The following is a 22,759-nucleotide window of genomic DNA, read 5'->3' as shown; positions in this document are numbered from 1 at the left end:
ATTTAGCAGAAGCAGAAGTAAGCTTACACAACTGTCCTGAAAAGCAAACCTACAAAGGCTGAGCGCAAGATCAGCGTCGGATGTATGAATTTCCGCTGGTTGAACTAAAAGTAGCAGGCCTGTATTACCGATGGCAAATTCAAGTCAAGGTGTCCCACGCCAATGCATCTCATTTCACACTAGGGGGAGATCGAGCCATATTTTGTCAGCAAATACACTTTCTCCCAGTAGTGTTTCCAGGTAAATTATGAAAATGTCCAGACTAATTATCATTATTTACATTTTTTAGGGACTTGTATTTGCTGCTGATTTTCAGGCCCATGAACATCAGCTTTGCTTCGTTCTATATTACTCCAATAAGCATGAGACATTGTTAGGATCAGGACTGCACAGAGTGAGTCATCAGAGGTGGGCAGGAACCAGCAGTTTCTTTGCATGACACTCAACAAAAACAGGTTATAATTTTGAACTGAGGGAAAATAAGATCTTAAGATAAACTTTTCCTTTATGTCATCTGAAACCTCAGCACAAGTTTTCATCTTTCGCATACCTAAAGCAAATCATTTTTAATTCACTGAATCAGTTCCCAAACGAACAACGCATACTGCTCCAAACCCCATTCATATAAAGACAAAACTTGTTGTACATTACTTTTTTAAAATGATGCCAAGTAAAAACAAAATTAAAAGTAGCCCTTCCTTCCTCCTCCCTCCACATGCATAAAACCATCAAAACCAAAACTAGATGAACAGCAACACCCAGGAGTCAGTACGCCCATCTCCTGTGTGTGGGTGCCAAACTACACAGACGGTACAAGTCCATCTGTCAAAGGCCTGGCCACATTTATGGTCAACATGATGAATGAAGGACTGAATACTGTCTGATCTTTATGTCATCTCAGATGTCCATAAACGCTAGCTTTCTCTCTAGGACATCAACACAGGTTATACACACTGCAGTGCTTTTGGTAAACATTTTATTTTGCGTTGCAGACAGATGGTAAGCAGACGTAGTTAATTATAGAAACAGCAATGGGGCAGTATGTTTTTCACATCACGCTACATCCATCACTTGCTCATATACATCATATCCCTTGCCAGAAGCATAAAAATGTGTCACAAACACAAAATAGGAACTGTGCCTAGTGACATCTTCTCTCCACGTCCCTGTTGAGTCCTTTAAACACACCTTTCTGTTCCCCGATGACAGCTCAGGCTTCACTTTCATAAATAACCCAGACACAAATTCTACCCCCTATCCTCTTCCCATTTTTAAGATGCATTAAAAAACCCTACACTTGTAAGAAAATATTCTCTTGCAAGCATTGTCCTGGTTTCAAGCATACTCACAGCTACAAAAAGGGCCACTTATCCTGTTTGCACATCACTTGCCATGAGCAGTGAATGCAACCACTTCCCTGACCTAATGACTGAACACTAGTGGACAGGACTGAACAAATTAAATGCATAAATTAATTGCACCAACCTACAAGTTGATAAATTTGGTAATTTGGTCCCTTCAGCTACTGAAAATGCTTCTATACTTACTGGATGTAGAGGTTTAGAAACAGGTCTCCTTTCCAGACAGTGTAAATGTCCTGGATGCAGAATGACTCAGAGGTGCTGCATTTTTGTTTCAGAATCCGGTAATTTTCTTCTGTAAGGTTCCAGAGAGCTTGAAATCGGTCATTCAGGAGCAGGAAGAGCTTTAAGTTCTCCTTTCCCTTCTGGTCACTAGGCTCTTTGATGAAAAGATGGAGGAAAAAGGCTCTCAGAAACCCCTGACTCCCAAGAAATCTTGTAGAAAACATTGCCTACATCTAATACTCATTCCAATTTTTCAGTGTAAAGCACATACATTCTTGTAGGAAAACAATGACAGGGAGGAAGGAGATTACGATTATTTAGGGTTGTGTCCCTGTGAGTAATTGCATGGGCTATACGTGCTAAGGCTTTGTCCTTCACATTCTTGTGGGGCATGTGGTCAGGGCAGCCTGAGAGGCTCAGCCTCAGCTCAGACATGAGCACCAGCAGAAAATTTTCTGCCCCTGGCCCGAAGGGCTGTTCCAAGTCTCCTTGAAGGCTAGACCAAAAAGGCAGTGATGTAAGAGGGAACCACCCTACAGGCCTAATCCAGTCACACCGCTTTTGGCCAGACAGGCTTGTGAATATTTATATGAATTTGTTATTTCGGTGGAGCTGCTCTGATTTACTGCCAGCTGAGAACCTGCACCCACAAGTTCCACCTTCAAAGACAGGCATGACCATGGACCAAGAGCAGGGAAGCAGAATGGGCATGGATTAGAGGTCGCATGTGAGACGCAGTTTGGATTTTTCCGCACCATGCTGGAAACAAGCCTCAGAACAGATTGATACTGGTTAGAATCTGGATCAACCTCTAAATTAACAGGAACCACAGTCCTAGGCTTGAACCTAAGGAGGCCATAGGCATCCTTAAGAGCTCACCATCTTAAATGAAAGATCTTTACATACCACATTCTCTAGCAAACCAGCCTCCAACAAGTCCTCAGCCATCAAGTTTTAATTATAAATTCCCTCATAGGTGTGCCAGTGACTCAAGGCTAGAACTACGGACAAAAAAGTAGTTTTCTCTGACCTACCTGCCTGGAGCAGAGGCTTGAGGATGAGAGCATCTATCCGTGCCAGGCATGCCGAGAAGGTTTCCTCCACTTGGAGCAGAGATGCAGTTGCTTCAGCCGTGCACATGTCCTGGACACAACACAGAAAATACACGTAAACTCCCTAGCAAGAGAATCCATCTAACAAGGCTTCAGCACTCATTGCAAACAACCAGCCTTTCCTGCTCTTGACAGCACACACAGGTGTAATTGCTCTCCCCAGAGCATTTGAAAATGTTGAAAGAAGAAAGAGAAATCAAAGAGCCCAACACGAGCCAGCGTCACAGAAGACAACAGAGGCAACAGCCCATTTTCTTGATGCCTCAAATTGAAGATCTTCTCAGGTGGGCCACATTATCTCTTCCACATGACTGGAAAAGGCCCTAAACTTCTTGATATGTGTTAATCCTGCGCAGTGCCAGATTCATTCTCCCAGAAAAAAAAAAAAACCTGAAGTACAAAGCAGCAAAGGATGAAGTAAAGCATCTCTTCCCATATCTCTCACCAGTTTTTTGCTCCAGTGTCTCTGTCCACATCTTTTGGCACTAAAAGCTATAGCGCGGAGCTGCAGAGCTGTGCCAGCCATGCCTAAACATTCAGTCCTCCAGAGGAACAGGGGTCTGGTGTTACTCCTTTCCAAGTAAGACTCTGCACTGCTGGTTGTATGTCACAAATGCTGCATCAACAAGGAAAGCTTGCTTAAAGTGGAAGTGGGCAGCACTTAACAAAAAAGCCAGCAAACCCACGTGAGCAAACTCCAGTAGCTTCCTCCTTCCGAGCCCTACCTCCCGAAAGAAATTTATCAGAGAAATTAACACAGCCGGCTAATAACACGTCATAAGAGACTGCTCTGTAAAAAGGCCAAGTGGCAGAGATACTATGGGCAGAATCGGTTGATTCAGATTCTGAATTACCATCATTACTAATGGCGATAAAAATACAAACCTCTGAGATTCTTTTAACTTTGTGAAGCAAACCAGAAAACTCAAGAGACTGAGTATGGTTTGTCCACATTTATCCTGCCTTTACCCTGGTTGTAGTGCACACTTAAAGGCTACATTCACAATAGTAAGAAAACGAGGATATGACACAAAGATTTACACTGCTAAATTAGTAGCAGAGAATTTGGCACAGTTTTGCTGTGTGCCAACTAGTGCCTCTCCCAGAATTCCCAGAGTACAGTCCCGGGACCATTTGAAACAGGTAGCTTGCACACAGTCATGCTGGTTTGGGAGGTAAGGAGAAGTTAACTATGTATAGCTTATGCAATAACTACTTAGCTATGGGATAGACTGCATTTATTTACTAATGCAGATGTAACTATAGCCTTTAGATTGTTTCCACGAATAGCTGAACTGAAGCTATCTGCTTGTGGTGTACTCTAAGATATCTTGAACCTCTACCCACTTGCTACAAACAATAGGTGAGATTCATTCTCCTTATGTTGAAATTTTGGGAAGCTAGACGTAGAAGCCTTTGTACTTTGACGGAAGAAATACCTCAAACATCTCAGCATGGACTGTCAAAAGGTCACCTGGGTGGGGTGACTAAGTTGGGCGGGAACATCTCATTTTTAAGGTTCGCATGTGGGTGGATTCCTTGCTGAATAAGAGATTGAGTTCCCTAAAGTCACCAAATTCTGCTTAGGAACTCCCTTTTCAGGTCATCCTGGACCTTGGGCTGAAACTATGTCATAAACTGCAAAGTGTTCATTGCTCTAACAGTTAGCTGGCGTGGTTTTAAGTGGTTGTTCAGAACCAGACAAAACTGACTGTAGATGAATGACAATGTTTTCTCCTTAGTAACCACTGCCTCTGAAATTTTTATTGTCTGAAAAATGGGAAGCATTAAAAAATTCCATAATCTCATTAGTTCGCAAGTTTTCATATATCAAGGTCTACATGACCATAAGGCTATTTTTTGCAGGAACAGCAGCAATTCATCCCAGAGGAAAGCTGTATGCATGCAAACAGGTCAAAAAGCTGGAATCCAAACTCCTCCTGGCTCCTCCCAGTGAAGGCAACAGAGCCAGGGGAACAGCAAAACAAACCAGCAGCCAGGCATCTCTCACTTGAGTAGCAAGAGGACAGAACAGATCTAAAAGTTTGTTTTTGCCATCACTTAATCCCCTGTCTTGTAGACACAAAGATTAAGTTATTTCTCACAGGTCCTAGAGAGCACTCAAACTTGTTAGAAATTTTTAAGCGTAAGGAGCTTGCTTAATCAGTTAATAAAATTGGGCTGGATATGTGGCAGCATTTAGTTTTTAAATGGTTCAGCAGACCCACAGGTAGTCATTGGGGTCGTATTAGGCTCACTGAGTAACAGTCCGGTAGATTTATTTATATTTTTTAACGCTGGCTCTTTTGTCTGGTTTTAGGGAAAAAGGGAAGATGATACCTTCATTTCAGATGGCTCCAATATGAGAGGGTGTCTCCACCTGGTCCTTATTTAATTCTGCACGAAAACGTTTTATCCTATGCAAAACAAAATGAACGGGTGCTAGATGCCAGGCTCGGAGGCTTCCCCAAACTCTTCTCTTATCAACACAACCAGAGAAGCCCCCCATTCATTCCATGCAGATTAATGTAAACTGAATGACTCAAACCAAACGTGTAAATACAAACAGCTTTGTTCCACAGGACCACAATAGTCCACAGGCAGAGACAGAAGGCTCAGGAGCATCCTCAGGGCTGAAGAACACAAGCCAAACACCATAGAAACATCACTGCCCCAGGCTAAGTGTTATTTGGCTACTTCTGTAATGGTCACCTGGAAGAAGAACTATGTATGTCCAAAATGGACCTACTGATGTGGACGCCCCTTCCAACCGGTCCCAACTGGTCAGCTCGCCCCACGCTCTGCCTCCTGCCCATCTACAATCCTAGGTCATTGAGGGTCTATTACCCATGAAGACCAGGGCTCAGACCTTATGGGATAACCAGAAAGGACGCCCATGGTGCAGGACATGGGTTGAGAAACCCCTGCAGTAGCAGCACTGTACAGACACCCAAGCCAACTCTGCAAAACACAGGAGCATTTGGATACTCTTTTCCAATATAACCTGATACAAATTTAACTCAATGTTTTGGGTTTGGTGGTGTTTCTTTCTTTTTAGCCATCATGATCTCACCCATCCTGGAAAAATCTGTAGGCTACTTCCAGCCTGAACACAACAGTTAGGGATCATTTACTGAATGGATGAGCAGCACCAGTCAGCTTTCAAAACAGCCCTTCCAGTACCACAAAAAGACCTAAGTTGCCACATCACATCACCCAATAAGGAAAGCACGAGTTTCAGACAGCATTTCCAGGCTTTCCCCATCAATTCTGCAAGAACAGTATTTGCACACTAATTCTAGCCCAGTCAGGCAAAAAAAAAATAATTTGGAGTTCATCACCTAGAGAACAAAACCAACGCTGGTTCAGCCACAGAGGGCAAAGGAAACAATTGGAAATGTCCAAAGGCATGTGGAGGTCATGCTGTACTTTCACATGTGTGAAAAACTGAATGCAAACTGCAGTGCTGCTGGGTGATGGGAGCACTGAGCAGCAACCTGGGGCTGTCATGTGCTGGTTCCCTCAGCTTGGACACAGCTTTCATGTGACCTGGGGGTTTTGCAATTCTGTGTTTGCCCCGTGCAGGGCAAGGCAAGCTTGAGCAGAGCCACCCTGAAGGCTGTTCATAGGGTTATATTCTGCTCTTCATGCATGGCTCTGTCACTAGAGAGTCAAGACCTTTGAGGACGGTGCACACGTGATGGCCAGCACTGAAGGAGGTGCACCTCCAATGAAGGGTCTGCTAGCTGCACATTGCATGACGGCAACTGGCTTATGTGCAAAATCAGAAATTCTATATCCCTTGAAGGTGGAGGCTCTTACTGGCAAAACAAAACAGCCACCACCAGCCTGCTTCAGGCTCTCACGAGAAATGAGATCTCCCTAGCAGAACATTTTCCAAAGTATCAGACACATCCGTTTATTCTCCTTAAATGAAGGTACAAGAAAGCCGTACAGCACAGGTCCATAATTAGAGAAGGGACCTCTAACATATATAATGGCATTTACATAGAAACAGGAAAAAGACCTTGAGAAACAACTTCTGTAGGAGTCACCAGATCTCTGTGGCTTATCTCATTCTTGGCCTGCCTGCCAGCATGGCAATGAGGGAAGAAAAAATAGTAAAACGATGATGCAGCATCTAACGCCAGCCTAAGTGGTTGCTGAGCATTCAATAGATGTGAGGAGCCTGGGTCATTTGGAGGAACATTCATCCTCAGTAAGGCCTAAGTAAGGTGCTCAATGAACATTTCAGCAGGAAAATATATGTCTCAAGGAACCACAACAGGTTGTTATCCCCAGTTTCAGAAAATTACCAGAAGGATATGTGGAACAGACAGGAAACCAAGCAAAGAGACATTTTGGTGGAATGCTGAGGCTCAATGTCAGCTTTGTATAGAACCCCTTTCTGCCTCAGAGTCTGTAGCTCTGAGGCAGCTGTTCCACCAGGAAAATATCTGGAAAGCCCCATATATTTTAGATGTGACACAAGGTTTCTCATGGAAACGCATCTAGTCAAACAATCTTATCAGCTCCTGTACATTAAGGAACAAACTGGACATCCACAGAATGACTATTCATTATCCATCTTCCTCTTGTGAATCCCCCTCTGTGCTAAAGTTAAGATTACCAGTCAACAAAAACACTTATCAGAGGGAAGAAAACTGTCACGAACTATTCCTGATCTAGGGAGTGCTTAGCGCATTTTAACTCAATCAGGTGGGATGTAAGTGCCGCAACCACATTTGCTGTAGCCCCTCCCCTCCTTAAACTCTTCCCTTTCCGTGCATCATCCATCCTAAAAGGCATTGCGCCTTTGCAGCCCTTCCAATCTCATCCATATTTGCAGTTAATAGTCTATACTATTAACTGCCTCAGAAACAGGGCCAGTCCATCACTTGGTTACATACAGTCTTCAAATAGGCCAAGTTTTCCCTTCCCTGCCCTTTGAAAGGCTGTCAATTTATTGCTGCCTTGCAGCTGAAGAGGTACCTTCCTACTACAGCCCATGTCAAGTGAGTACATCATCTTTACAGCAGCAAGGATAAAGCTGCTTTAATTCAAGTTCTGGTTAAGAAGTAAATAAAAGCATTCCAAACTGAAGCCAAGATGTACTAAAGATACTTTTTTGTCAGGGGAAACCTGAAACTCCTCCTCAGATATTGCTTTTCACTTTCTCTCTAGGTCACTTTCTCTCATGCCAGTGATGGTGTTGCTTCTAACTAAAGCATCTAAAACTGTCTAAGAATGCAATATAGAGCATGGGGACTTAGACTTGGACTGGTAAATGCCCCTCCACTTTGCAGCAGGATACAGCCTAAAACATTTGAAATCTTCTAGATGCCCAAAATTCCTCCCTTGCTCTTAATCACTCACTCACCCTCTGAATGAGCATTATGTCTTTCCCCAAGCTGTATGGCTGTAAAGGATGCACAGTACCAGGCAGAATAATATACAGCTCTGAACAAAACCTGCCAGTAGGGAGTTTCTCCCGTGGAAATTAGCAGGTAAACTTGTTAAAAATTTATTGTTAGACTGAGGGGGAGATTAATTCACATTAAGAGTTGGTCTTAAGAGGTGCAAAGGGAAAGGAAAGATTATTTGAGCATGGACCAAGGACCCTAGCTTTCTTTGCCAGATTACTTTTTAACTTGAATCCTTCCCCAGCATAGTTTAAGGCACCATCACTTAAATATGCCTAGGAGCATGGTGGAATCTCCTCATTCAGTTAGTGCCAGCTTAGAGTCCATAAACTCCTTATGCCACGGGGGCAAACTCTGGTGGCCAATGCCGAGACGTTGCTCCTCTTTCTGTCCCAACCTTTGCTGCTTTTCTCCTAGGGCCAAGTATCCTCATGTATTGTAATTGTGTTCCCAACAGACATCCCTTCCCTCACATGTCACGCTCCAGCTCAGCCTGCATTCAGGCTGGTACAAAGACCGTTCTGTCATGTGGAAAAACAATTCCAGACTTTGTTTAACCAACACCAACACGCTGGAGCAAATTCTCCCATTCAGACTCTGCTCTTATCAAGCCTCAGATGGTCATGACTTGGGATGAATTAGAGTTCAACTTACTGGAGCCACCTCATAAGCAGACAAACACACAATGTGTGAGTTAAGAGGTAATTGGGAATAAAGAGGGCAGAAAGACAATAAAACCATAAATCCCAAGATAGCCCTTAGCAGCATGAAAATGAGGAAGAGAAGAACAGAGGTAGCAGTTACTTGGATTAGGCTTTAGTATAGGATACAGGGAGCGTGCCAATGCCAGCCATGTGATGAAACTAGGCAGGGTATGGTTCAACATTTTCTTTACCAGGACAGCAATGAAAGTAGGCAGGCACAGTTTGAAAACACAAGAAAATTAACAAACCCATCTAGACTGCCACCCTGAATCCAAGACCCTCAGGCTTTTGGCTGGTCCAGGTTCTTGCACAGACGTGGCCACACAGCAAACATTTGGATCACAGCACAATCACCTCTACCCTCAAGCAATAGGGCCAGCTCAGGATGAACAGCAGGACATTTGAACTCACCATGCCTAATTAAGCCATGAAACTCACTGCCACAAGAATCTGTCATTGCTATAAGAATACTATACATGCATTCAAAAGCAGCTGGACAAGTCCATGGAGGAAAAATCAATTAAAAGCTACTTAAAAAAAAAAAAAAAGCATCATCAACTCCACCTCAGGAAGTCCCTGAGGAGGCAAGAAGCAAACATAGATGAAGTATTACTACAACCCTTTCCACTTTTTTTGGTGTTCTTCTCCAGGCATGCTCTGCATTATAAGAGGTAGGATAGCCTGGCTTGATATTGCTGATTTTATGCACCACTCAAAATTGTTGGTCACCTGCATGGCAGGACCCCAAGCACTGAAAGAAGAGACAATGCAAGGCTGTCAAAATGCTGACCACATTAAAATCTCAGCAAATTTAGCATAGTAGTATGTGGCCGGGAGCTTACAAAGGGTTAAACAAGCATTCAGTACTCTGTTCAGAAAGCACTGAAGTTGCAGTAACTGATTTTTCATCTCAAGGAGAACTTTTTTCTCCCAGACTTTTTGTCTTTGTCCACCTTTAACACAGAAAAACAGGAAGCTATGTGGGGGGAGGGTAGCGTGTTTTTCTCCTTTATTTTGCAGAAACAGGGAATGCAGAGGCATTACAGAAACCTTATTTGACCCAGCTTTTCTCTTTCTTCCCCAAAACCAAATGGGAAGCACATGTCCCTTCCTTAGGAAGTTCACCCCTGAGCACAACAAACACAAACATAAACCTCTGGTTGATTTCAAAAGGACAAAATCCATCTGCCTCTTCTGGGTGTCTGAAGGCTGAATAAATTACCCTATCCGAACTGAAATCAGGACAACTACCTACCCCAGGCACCCTTTGTAACCAACTTAATCCAGCCTTAGTGAGATGAATGGACCTTTGGGAATACCTGGTCTCTCTCAGGAAATACAGAATTAAATAGCTCAAATAAGACCCTTGTTGACAACTAAAGCTAATCACTCTCACCACAATTAAGGATATCATTCAGCCTTTGCAAATGGCAAGGCAAGTGTGATAAGGCCCACAGGTGAGATGATGTTTACTTAGTGGTTTAATCCCCCACAGCCTTGTAGCTCCCATTATTGTTACCACTTACAAGCAGCTTATGCATGCAGAAGCATAACTATTTTGACCCAGCAACTCTCATAGAACACAGAATGACTTGGAGTTACTAGATGAAACTCCAAGCTAAAATGAAACAACTACAGGTTGTATAGAGGCAGCAAAGGAAAGGAGATCATGAGAAGAGAGAACTCAGTAATTCTCCACTGGAGTAGAAATATGGGAAAGGCAAAAGATAACAGCTAGGGACAATTTTTGTGTCACAGCTCTGGTACCAGCTTTGGGAGCATGAGCTACTCTCCCTTGACCACATACTCCCAATATGCTTACTCTGCTTTTCCAAAGCAAATGGGATTTCAGTATAGCCTCAAAAAAAGCCCCAACAAACCCAAACAAGAAAAGAGACAGAGTGCTACAAATCTAGGGTTTAGAAAATGTGTCACCATCTACATCGAAGCAGTTTTGAGCCAGACCCTGAGTATCAGAGTCTAAATTACAGCCTAGAAACGAACCCAGAGGCACAAACAGTATCAGAGGAGTGTCCCTTGGGACAATGGGAGAGCTGGTAGAAGAACTGCTTCACAGATGGGATCGAGTTCAGTGTACAGTAGTGTCATCCCCTGAACCATCCTTTCCACTCAGCACCTGAAGAACTTCAGTAGGACCAGAGGGGATTTCACTTCCTTTGTGCTAAAAGACAGAAAATCACCACAGAATGGTGACAAAAGCCACTTATGAGATGGCTGGCTCCACCAAATGTTCAGGAGTGAAGTTCTGGATCCATCTTCTAGCTCCCCTTTGACACCACTACTTACCTTTCCTCCCATCTCACAAATATTCGCTTACACTAGAGGCAAGGCCTAAAAGCTTGCAAAATACCACTACAAAATGCCACTTACAAAACTTCCCAGAGCTGCCCTACCAAGTGACCCATGTGAATCCTAGGCACTTCACAGCATTGCCAATACCTGCCAGAAACAGGGCAGGGCTGAAGCCCATGCAAAGGAACAGGAATGGATTAAAAACAGACAGACTTGCTTGGATCAGTTTAATCCTTGCACCCAGCCTTCCCCTCCTTTCCGTTTGGGTCCCTTAAACTCACATCCAGGAACACCAACAACCACCCTGAATGAAGAGCTGCCAAATTTTTCCTCCTCTTTCTTCTAGCGCCCAAGGCCTTTACAAAAGACTGAGTGTAGCAGGAAGCTTCTAGTGTCACATCAAAACCTTTAGGTGCTCTTGGAAGACAAATTATAAGCTACTGAAGACAGGACAGGCTTTCAAAGAGTTGCTGGTGCTTCCTCACCTCTGATCATCATTCCAAAGACACCACAGTTCACTGAAGTGCTTTGAGTGCCAGAACTCAGGTCTTCTGTTGACCCGAAGAGCTGCCCAGAAGCTCTGACAAAACCGTTTCACAAAAAAATTCCTGTTTGTTGAGCCCAAAGTACTTTGCATGAGCCCTTTCCAATTCAAGAGGAATGTAAACAATACCCAACCCAGTCAGGTCAGTGGTCCAGCAAGTCTGGCAGTAAGAATAAGAGCTGTTATTTAGAGAACAAACATAAGCTTAGCCACTTTTTGAGGTTCATTCCTCTTGTATTCGCTCAACAACCAACTGTTGCATTAAGGATCTCAAAAGGTGCAACCCTATTCCTAGTACGGACCTGTTGTCCCTCAATTTATCTTGTTCCTCTTAAACTTGATGGTATTGTTTGCCTCCAAAAAGCATTACTAAATTGAAGGCAGGGTCTTGAAGGACAATTTTGCCTCATTTCCTTGCAGTTCTTCAAAAAACTTGTCTTTCAGCTCATTGGGAATTGAAGTCATTGCAGTAGCAAGAAGGAAACTATGAAGTTCAGAGAGCCGCTGCAAGGTCTAGGAAGCTTCCAGGCCATAGGAAATTTCCACAGACAAAGAGACACAGCTTTGGTTCAGGTCCAAATTAAACTAAGCTAAAGTTTAAAAACAGTCCCTCCTGTGAACTAAAGCTCCTCCTCTTCTGGCTCTAAACATCTAGTTGTTTGTTACTTTTTGGAAGTCTTAAGTATGTTACTGTTCCCCTATAACTGGGCCTTTGGCCAGACTTTTCACCTAAGACACCTGCAAGCTTTTGACCACTTCCCTCCCTTGCAGAAACCCTGATGAGCTTATCAGCTTTTCTCACCCTGACTAATTAGTTGGGTATCGGTTTCTTTACTCCACCAGGCAAGCTGTGCGACCCCAGCACAAATGCACAGTTTCCAGCCTTACTTCATCAGGCTTGTGTTACCAAGGCTGCCTGCTTGCCTGGCACGGGTGGAAAATCTCTCCCTCAACACAGGAGCAAGCCCCAACACACCCAGGATCAGGCAGCTGCCTGCAGGAGAGGGACAGCGCGTGTACATGCTTCTCCAGCATCCCTTTCTGGAAAACAGGAGGTGAAAGCAAACAAAAGATTTAATGCCTCAAGTACAGACCATACTGGAAATTAACTACTTTGAAGACAAGGTACCTTCTTTATGCAAGGCCAGTGTGTTGTCTCGATAAAGTAGATAAAGTACAGCGGTGCATGCTAGTGCATGTTACACTCCAGGAAAATGCACTCCACACCCTTGGTCACTTGCACAGGTAAAATTTCTACCTGTAGAAAACACAAACTTTACTCTACTTTAGGATATTTCCTGCTAGCATATTACCCTCAATAATCCCTTCAGCCTGCTAAAGCTGATCTTACAACCCTCTTGTGGTACACAGCTAAGCATAAAAACAAGCCTCAGGTCAATGGGAAAACAACCAACCAGCAAACACTGGTCACGAAACCCAAAAATAACCATCGTATAGAGCAACGTACCTTGCATAAGGTAGCCAATTAGAATTCCCCCGTAGTAAATGCTATGCAGCAGCTCCTCTGAGCTTCGGAGTCCTGAAACACTCGGTCCTCCCGGAGCCGCCAGTCTCCCCTCCCACCCTTCCCTCCCACGTCTGGCCGCCTCGTTTGCTGAAACACAGATCTGGGCCTGTTCATTAAATGAGACACCCACAGAGCCCGGAGACACAGTTACGAAACCCATGCAAATAGGGTTTCTAAAGCAATTGCTTGTTATTTGCCTTTTCTAAAAGGATAAGAAATTTTGCGATCTCTGTTCTTGTGTGCCAGGGAAACTTAAAATACAGCAAACTGAAAGGAAAAAGGACAGGATGTGTTTTCCTTTGTGCAGTGGCATTTCTCAGCTCTAATCCCTTTTCACCTACAGTTCATTCCCATAGCAGTTTGCCAAATGATGCTCCTATGCTTTTTCTCCTTGTTCTGCCAGTCTCTCCCCTCGTGGGACTTCTGCACTTGCCACAGCTCACAGACGGAAACCCTGGGAAATGGGACATTTCCTCCTATTCAAAGCCTGCTGCTGGAAGCCTGTGACAGCCTGCACATCATGCATGCAAAGTCTGCCCTCTGCTACACTTCAGCCAGCAGTAACCATTTCCTTTCCTTCTAAAAAAAGACTAAAACCAAACCCAAACCCCCAAGTCCATCTATCAGGAGGACCTGGCATCCTCCCTGACCCATCTACTGGAGCTCACCCACCACCCCACCTTCCTAAAGCACAAAAGCGTTTTTCCAGTTGATGCTCAGTTACAGCAAATCCCCACAAGCATTCTGTCAAAGCAGCAGCTGCCACCATGCGCTCACTCTCCACACCAGAGAAAGTAGATATGCTGCCCGACAAAAGCTCCATGCCCTCCCCTTCTGCTTCAAAGCATGCTGAAGAGAACTAACAAAGCCCCATTCTTTCCCAGGCTCTCTGACATGTTACGACTCAGCAGCCTGCCTCCTCCCCAGCTATATGATTTAAACGACTTTTACAAACTACTGGAACTTACTGCAGGCTGAGGGATCAGGACAAGACCGTTTCTATAGCGAGGATGCTAGGAGTGTAACAGGAGACAAGAGATGCCTCAACCACCTTTTGTTTGGAGAGGTTCTTCTATTGTGTTGTCTTCCTTTCCACTTTCCTGGACTCCTGGGGTCTTTTCAGAGAAGGATGTGCCCATAACTCACTGTCTGCCTCAGCATAATGGTTTACACTACACAGGCAGGCAGAGCAGCAACCCTATACACATCAGAGAACAATACCAGGGACGGACACAGCCAGGGAATGGAAAGGATGAGTACGCAATGAGCTCACTGCCGGCCTCCTACCTGCTCTGCAAGCTGTGAAGTCAAAGAGCTGGTGATTAGGATGTTGGCACAATTACAGTCCTTTTTCTTGCAGTCCAAAATTTGGAATAAAATCAAATTTTGCACACCCTGAGAAAGTGCTCTCCCCACAAGGGACTGGGTGGTTGACAGGCACCTCAAATCTTTTCAAAGTCTTTGCATAGCTGCTTGATCCCAGAACTTCCTAGGCTCCAGACCCCATACGGACAGAGATTGCTCCCTGGCAGAACTTACAAGAGTGCCTACCCTTCAGAAAAAGGGGAAGGTTTCAGAGATTCCACTGTTGAGCATTTTCCTGTTGCACACAAAGGTTTGGAGATCTCCAGCTCCCCTTTCGCACTGCACGAACGGCCTATGAACTCTGCTCTATGCTGAGAGAGATGGACACTGCAGAGCCCGCCTTCATTTTATAGAATCATAGATCCCCAGGTTGGAAGGGACCTCAAAGATCATCTGGTCCAACGTTTCCAGGCAAAGCATGACCTAGACTAGATGACCCAGCATGCGGTCCAGCAGAATCTAAAGTGTCTCCAACACTGGGGAGTCCACCACTTCGCTGGGGAGATTATTCCAGTGGCTGGTTGTCCTCACTGTGAAAAATTTTGCTCTTGTATCCAGTCAGAATCTCCCCAGTAGTAACTTTTCCCCATTACCCTTTGTCTTTTCCATATGACTCCTTGTAAAAAGGGAGTCTCCGTCTTCTTTGTAGCCACCCTTTAAATACTGGAACATCTAATGTCTTCTGGTTCAATCTACAGAGTGCATTTGGGTCTGGGCCTGAAGCTCAGCTTTGTGGCTTATTTCTGTACAGTTTTGGTAAAGTGGCTTGTGGTGCATGTTTTGGATTCATGTCTTCCCCCCACTATTCTTTTTAACTCCAGTGTGGTAAAGCTGTGTTAAAACTGTGCTGACACAAAGGGGTGTATCAGTTTGGCTGGGGACACCTCTATTGCTTGCGTTTCCTCATCATAATTCTGTTTTGTCACTCAGCTAGTTCTCCTGAAATGCTCAGAATTCGCACAAATGTCATGTTTGGTCTAAGACCTCCAGGCTGCTTATCAGCCTTACCCCAAATGAGCAGCAGCAGAAGCCCCAAGTCCTAATGTTTATGCATCTGCATTTCAGGTCAGAAATATCCCTTCTGGATGTGGACAAGGCAAGTCATGATCCATGCAACCCATTTCTCAAGTATGCTACTATTCATTTGCTGCTTTTCTTTTTCTCAGCTTCTCCCCAGCTCTAATCGCCCTTGCTTCTTTGGATGCCCTATGACAGCAAACCAGACAGCCAGGAATTTGCTTTATCTTCCTCTGAACAGCTTCACATTCCTGCCCCCTACATGCTGTCCTCAACAGAGATAGGACCTCCAGCTTCTAGACCATGCTATTTCCCACCATCCTCTAACCTGTCTCCATTGCATGGGCAGCTCAGTTGTGCAACAGCTATCAGACTGCCACAGGTTACAGCATTAATTCTTGTTGCTTTACCTTAAAACACAGGGCAAAAAAATGACAGTGGTTTGCTGCTACTTGACATGTCTTGACATCCAGCCTTTAAGACCAGATTAGGTCTGGGTTGGATATGAAGAGTGAGAAACAGCATGATCCATCACCCATATTGTGTTGTATTGTGTTATATTAGACAGTATTTCTTAAGAAAGGCTGATAAAATTTTTAAGTGTCAACAGTGCACTTCTATCCAGAACATTCCTGCAGTAGACAGGACAGCGATGAGGACACAGATGTTTGAAGACCATCTAAGGCTGTGTATAAGACAGCTTCTCATCTTGTTAACATAATACTGCAATTGTTTCCCTACCCTGCTTTGATTTGGGGATGGGGAAGAACATACCTGAGGGCATATTTTGCAAATAGCTAAGTTTTGGTCCTGATCAACCTGAAGACAATACATCCCATTTTTAACTTGGAAACTTATGTTGGTTTCAGAACTCAAATTAAAATAAGAAAGTAAAACCTGAGAGTCTTTCAGTTGTAAAACAATAAAACAATAACAAAAAAATCAGGGGCACATTGACAGATGCAGCTTTTCTTTTTGAATTAAGGAGTCCATGCCTGGAATTTTGTCAGAACTAAGTTTCTTCTAGTAACAGTTTTTATTAAATAAACACAGTGGTTTTCTACAGAAGTCTTCAGAAATCTTTCCTGTCACTCTAGGTCTACCTCCCATGATCTGACCAGATCACTATTAATGAAATTGTTGCTTACTATCTGCAGCCGCAGATCTTAAACATAAACATGATATCATTTCTAGCCAGAAGATCAGGGGATGCTACTAGCATCCATTTGTCTACAGACAGCAGTATCAGATGATTCAGGCTCTATGTTTTGCTCTCTTGCTTGATCTCAGTTTTAAATCTTTGTTTCCTGTGCTTGCATGTGCCACTCTGGGGGACATGGTTTAAAGCTAGGCTTAGCAATGTCACTAGAAACATCTGCTCAAGGGATCAGAGAGAGGCAGTTGCAGTGCAGTGGCACCAATGAACATAGTGTCTCCGAGATTTAATTTAATTAAATGGCACAGCAAATTGGCATTTAACCACCTATGAGAATTAAAAGCTTTTATCCCTCTAGAAATCCAAAATAGGTATAATCAAGAAAACTCCAAGATAAGGAGCTCACCTTGCTCCTCCTGATTAGGGGTTTTAGACTTGAGAAGAGAAGCCTCCACCAAATCTCACCTTAATTTGTACCTCATGAGAAAATGTTTCCTTTCATAGGAACACAGAATGGTTTGGGTTGGAAGGGACCTTAAAAGATCATCTAGTTCCACTCCCTCTATCATGGGCAGGGACACCTTCCACTAGACCAGATTGCTCCAAGCCACGTCAAACCTGGCCTTGAACACTGCCACGGAATGGGGCATCTGCAGTTTCTCCGGGCAACCTCTTCTAGTGCCTTGGCACCCTCACTGTAGAGTGTTTCACCACCTTCATAATTTCCTTCAAATACAGCTTCCCCAAATCAAGTTGCCTTTTCCATCAAGGAGTATTTGTTTTGGCTTTTCTAACCAAAGCCTATTTATAGTCCAGGTTCTTCTACTGAAACTAGGTACCGCACAAACTCTTGAGTTCTGGGGCCAGTGATGCCAAGTCAGCTCTGTTGGTCAGCACATCTTTCTATCACCAGAGCAACACCACCCCATGTAACAAAAACCAACCATTCTGGAAATAACTGCTTTATGACTCACTCAAGTTACAAGAATACCCATGACTATGCCAGCTCCTATACAGTGTTACTGAAGCATGCCCGAGAGCAGCAGCAGTCTGCAGCCTCTCATTCCCAAGACATTGCCCAAAGAAACCTCAGCTCCTGCTTACCCCTAGGGAGAAGCTGGTTGAAGCTGCGAGAAAAATAAGCCTTTTTTTTTTTTCCTCCAGCAAAAGATAGTTCCTCCCAGCATGAACCCCAGTATCATATAGCTTTCTTTTCCTTCCCAAAAGCTATTTTAAAAAATCAGCAGCCTCATTTACCCCTCAAGACATCCCAAAAGTTTCAGATGTACATCACTGTCAAGTAAAAGAGGACTGAGTTGGGAAAATAGAGGAAGCAAGTGCAAGATAGCACCAGGCCTATAATCCCAGCTAGCACAAACCTGATATTTCTGCTGCCTTGAAACAGGCATGCCACAGGACCTCCTGAGGCTCTGGTGAGGGATAGGGCAGTCATAGCAGCTGGAACCTCATTGGATCTGTTATGCTTTTGCCAGCTAAGGGTCTGACACAGCACCCACCCCAGACAGGAGCAACAAGCTGAAGTACTCAGACTCACTTACCCAGGAGACTCTAACATAGAGGTGGATGTCTGATCCAAGCAAGTACTTCTTTAACTCAAGTGCCTTGCAAGCCCAGAAGCATGGTATTTGTGCATGCCATTGGGAAACTATGCATGGAAACAGGAGCTAAGTGTGCAATTATTCATATCTCATGCAAAAGAAGTTTCACAATCTTCTTGATAATCAAACTTGTCCTTATTCTTTTCACTGAGGCAACACAAGCTTTTACCCTGAAGGGTAAGAGAGGCATGCAAGGCAGGAGTGATTAGAAAACAAGGAATGAGAAACTGGGATCAACAATGGTACAGGCATGTTTTCTTCATCTGAGCTACCATTCAGCAGTAAATCAGTATAGAAATAAAACAGTTCTAGAAATTCTCCAGACTCATGTTAGGATGCACAGATGAATTAGGTAACAGGCTTTGCAAACAGTTATGTGTCTGTGTCTGTATTCCTGTCCATGAGAGAGATGACAGTCAGACAAGACCAGGGACAGATTGCAGCATAAGAATGGCCAGGAGCAGGACAGACACAGAGCAAGCATAGGAGAAAAGGTATGGAAGTAGATATCGCTATGTACTTAACATTTTTCCTTACCACACTCTATCCCTTATGAAGGAAAGCCCCATAGAAAGCTAAGAGACTGACTCTTCCTACAACCTCCAGTCTCAGTGTCAGAGAGTTCAGATGCAAACTAAATGTCACAGCATTGACAAAAAGGACAACAGCATCTTGTCTTGTATCAGAAATAGTTTGGCCAGCAGGATGAGGGGAGTGACTGTCTCCCTGTACTCGGCACTGACAAGGCTGCACCTTGAATCCTGTGTTCAGTTCTGGGCCCCTCACTACAAGAAACACATTGAGTTGCTGGAGCATGTCTAGAGAAGAACAACGAAGCTGGTGAAGGGTCTGAAGCAAAAGTCCGGTGAGGAACAGCTGAGGGAACTGGGATTGTTTAGTCTGGAGAAGAGAAGGCTCAAGGGGGGACCTTATCGCTCTCTACTACTACCTGGAAGGAGGTTGTAGTGAGGTGGGGGTTGGTCTCTTCTTCCAAGTAACAAGTGATAGGACAAGAGGAAATGGTCTCAAGTTGAACCAGGGGAGGGTTAGATTGGCTATTAGGAAAAAATTCTTCCCTAAAAGGGTTGTCAAGCACTGGAACTGGCTGTCCAGGGAAGGGGGTACCACCATCCTTGGAGGGATTTAAAAGATGTGTAGATGTGGTATTTAGTGACATGGTTTAGTGGTGGATTTGGCAGTGCTGGGTTAATGGTTGGACTCGATGATCGTAAAGGTCTTTTTTTCAACCCAAACCATTTATGATTCTATGAAGCGCGCACAGTCTAGGCATTTCAACCTTAGCTGAGCAGCCAGATGACCTAGATACCATTTCCCCAGCTGCTTACATGACCTTTGGCAAGTCTACTCCACTCATGCTCTCCTCTGTTAGACAGCAGTTGGTCCTGGTATGTCTCCGACGACATGTCCATGCAGTACCTTGTCTATGGCAGACCCAGTTCTTATCACCAGCATTGCCAAACATCCATCACCAGCAGGGATTTGCTACAGCTTTGAAGTTACAGAAGTGCAAGGTCATCCAAGGCACTGACAAGACCCTGGACAGACAGTAGCTGTTGGCTGATGGCCTTCACCATGTAGCACCTCGTTCTCTTTAGAGTAAGGAAGAGCTGGAAAGGGACAAAACCAAACAGGAGCACACTGGCCACCAGCAGAAGGAACAAAACATTGGTCCTGATCCAAGGACCAAAAAGTACCCAAAAGTAACATGTCTCCTTGTGCCTGTTAGTCAAGCTGTACCAGTTTCTTCGCCTGTTGGACAAACGCCAGCTACAACAAGGTGGTGCTGAAACCGTGCATCATGAGCTGCACCAACTGGTCCCATCCTCCCCCTGTCCCACACAGCACAGAAGATTAGGCTGCCAAGGCAGGAGAGCTAGATGGTCATGGTGGGGATAGTCACCATTTCAAGGTGTGTCCCCCTCCATGTGACCTGTGGTACTTGCTTCTTCTCCGAGGGCAGAGCAACTAGTCAGGATGCCCACCCATCTGGCCATAGCTGCCATCCAGCAGTCAGGGTGCTACATTGCTCTCCGAACTTTGGAAAGCCCAGATGGTTTACAGACACTTTGGGAAGATACCAACACCTCTGCAATCACATCAAGTCCCACATCCCATCCAAAGACAAGCTCACTTGGAACACCATACCACATGGTGTTACATGACTAATATTACTGCTCAGTAAAGCAATTCTGATTCTTACTCCACAGACTTGGTAAGAGGAAAACTGCCTCTGGCAGTCAGTCCCGATTCCATTGGAACTGCTATACATGCATGGAGCCAGAAATCCAGACAGAAAGAAACCTACTTTGCTATGTTGGTACCAAGCTGTCATCTTTTAGCTCAGAACTTTGCTCTGTGCAAAGTTCCCTGAAACCTTGAGCCTTTCAGTGGTTAGCTGGATGGACAAGTTTCCAGAAAGCTGTGTAATAGTAATTAGAAAGTGCATTGTATTGCTCTTTCACTGTAGCAGAATGATTACAACCCTTCTGGCTCTGAAAACATGAAAATTTGCCTTCGTTGGAGAAGAGAAGTGTTACCCGTGAGATAAGCAAGTACTTAACTGCATGAGTCTTTTGGGCTGCAGAGCAGCCCAGCTGGGGAATGGCCCAAAGGTCTGCAGTGGCTGACTGCAGGAGGACAGTGACTTTTACCAGGGCTCTTCCAAATGCTCCAAGCAGGGTGGCACAACCCCAGCTTCAATGCTGGGGCCTGCTTCCCACTCCTTGGGAAGCTGTGCCAGATGCACCCTGGCAGTGGATCAGAGCAATCTGATAGCCAGAGGTATCTGGCATGTGGAGATATGAAAGAGAAGAAAGGGAAGCTACAGATAGGCCAGAGACTCACTGGAGGATGGAGAGCAGAAATCAACTACATTCCCTTTCTTAGTGCATGAGACATTTCTTGTGGCCAAGACCAGTCTCCCCCCATCACCCAGATGGGTTTTATGGATACTTCCTGAGAAAGACATCATTTGATTTGAAAGGGCTGGGAAAGGTTCTCCTCAAACACAGGCAGTGTGGGAGAAAATGACAAGGGCCAGCCAGCACATGAGCAACTCTGAAGAGCAGAACAAGTTTTGGCCCAGTCTTCCCCCGATTCCTATCCCTCCCAGTCCCCAAATCCCCAACGGAGATAGCAGCATAGACCTTTGCTGTAAAAGCAATGATGAGTGGGTACAACAGTGTGCCTGGAGATAGAGCAGACCAGGAGGAGCTTACCTTCTTTTTGCAGCCACATGAGATTGGTGGCCCCCTCCTTGCCTTTGAGTGACCTCACATGTGCATCACACTGGCCGTGTCCAACCTCTCCCTTCAGAAGCTAAATGGGGATAGCAAGGCCCTGTCCCACTGGGCTGGAAGCCACCTCCAACCACGAGGCACGTTGGCTACATGAAGAGTCCAACCGCCAGGAGACATGGTGCTGGAGAAACAAAAGCACCTTGTCCCACAGTGTTACTGTGAATCGCAGCATTATGCCCCACTCCCGCAGCATACACACTATCAGCACCAGGAAAGATTTTGTGAATATTTGCCTCGATGCAAGCAAGGAAATGAGCAACATCCCTGTTTTACAGAGGCACAGATGGTAGGATTTTGCTGAACTCACAGCCTCCCCAAACTGTCTTGCATCTTAAAACATAGATGCACCCTTTTCTAACCCTACAAAATACCCAAGCAATAAACTTTGGTGAGAGACACTGTCACACACGGAATATGACTCCATTTCCAAAGCTGTAACCACCTGATCATCATCATGGAACAGAGCTGAATCTTTTGCAGTAGGACCACAGTCTCCCACGAGACCACTTCAACAACAGTTTAGTAGCATCTCCCAGCAGCTGAACCCCACCTGAGCAAAAAGTCCACCTTACCATGGGTTGAGCTGTCAGCCAGGATATGTAGCCATGGAAATGGAAAGGGGAGCTGGCAATGAAAGCTCCCTGCTCTAACTTTTCAGCTGCTTTATTTACTCACTTTAAGGGAAGGGAAGAAAAAAATTCAAGGAAGTAATGTTCTTCTCCCAAGGTGCACTGCAAAACATTCTTGGTAGACATGGAAACCCCTGGCAGGCTGCCACCGCTTGGCCAGCCTCCACATTAAATTTCAGTGAGCAACTCAACACTTGAATAGCTTTTAGAGAATTTAAAGGGAAACAGCAGGCACGGACGGGTGTTGTGGCTGCTGCTCCCTGTAGGCCAGTGTTAGGGATGTTCCCAAGTTTGCCTTCAGCTCTGCAGGAAAGCCGGTTGGTCTTTTGCGGTGCACAGGGCAGGTAATTTATGATGGAGCCAGCTGAAAACAAATGCAGCCTCCACTCTTCTACAAAGGAGGTTTCCTAGCCGCAGTCTGCAGAGACAGAGGGCAACCTTCA

The 22,759-nt window shown here is 44.7% G+C and overlaps 1 protein-coding gene across 6 annotated transcripts in view; it reads right to left on the bottom strand.

Annotated features, from left to right (window-relative positions):
- The window catches only part of ALS2CL (ALS2 C-terminal like), a 47,862-nt gene extending 25,494 nt beyond the window's left edge, over positions 1–22,368 (bottom strand). Inside the window, exons 1-3 of one of the 6 annotated variants that reach the window (XM_030478674.2) lie at positions 22,260–22,368; positions 2,621–2,729; positions 1,548–1,740 (exon numbers count right to left, since the gene is read on the bottom strand). In XM_030478674.2, coding sequence (XP_030334534.1) covers positions 1,548–1,740; positions 2,621–2,729; positions 22,260–22,262 — 305 coding nt within the window. In that variant the 5' untranslated portion in view covers positions 22,263–22,368. Of the gene's footprint in view, positions 1–1,547; positions 1,741–2,620; positions 2,730–3,143; positions 3,313–12,811; positions 12,833–13,150; positions 13,240–14,178; positions 14,198–14,261; positions 14,282–22,259 lie in introns of those variants that run through there. The other 5 variants (XM_030478700.2, XM_030478709.2, XM_030478684.2 and 2 more) reach the window with 5 other exon arrangements.
- Between the last annotated feature and the right edge of the window lie 391 nt (positions 22,369–22,759).

The sequence above is a fragment of the Strigops habroptila genome, chromosome 1 (genome assembly GCF_004027225.2).
Source record: "Strigops habroptila isolate Jane chromosome 1, bStrHab1.2.pri, whole genome shotgun sequence".
In the NCBI taxonomy this organism is placed as follows: Eukaryota; Metazoa; Chordata; class Aves; order Psittaciformes; family Psittacidae; genus Strigops; species Strigops habroptila.
Note: the sequence above shows the minus strand (reverse complement) of the source record. Positions and strands in the feature narration are given on the sequence as shown.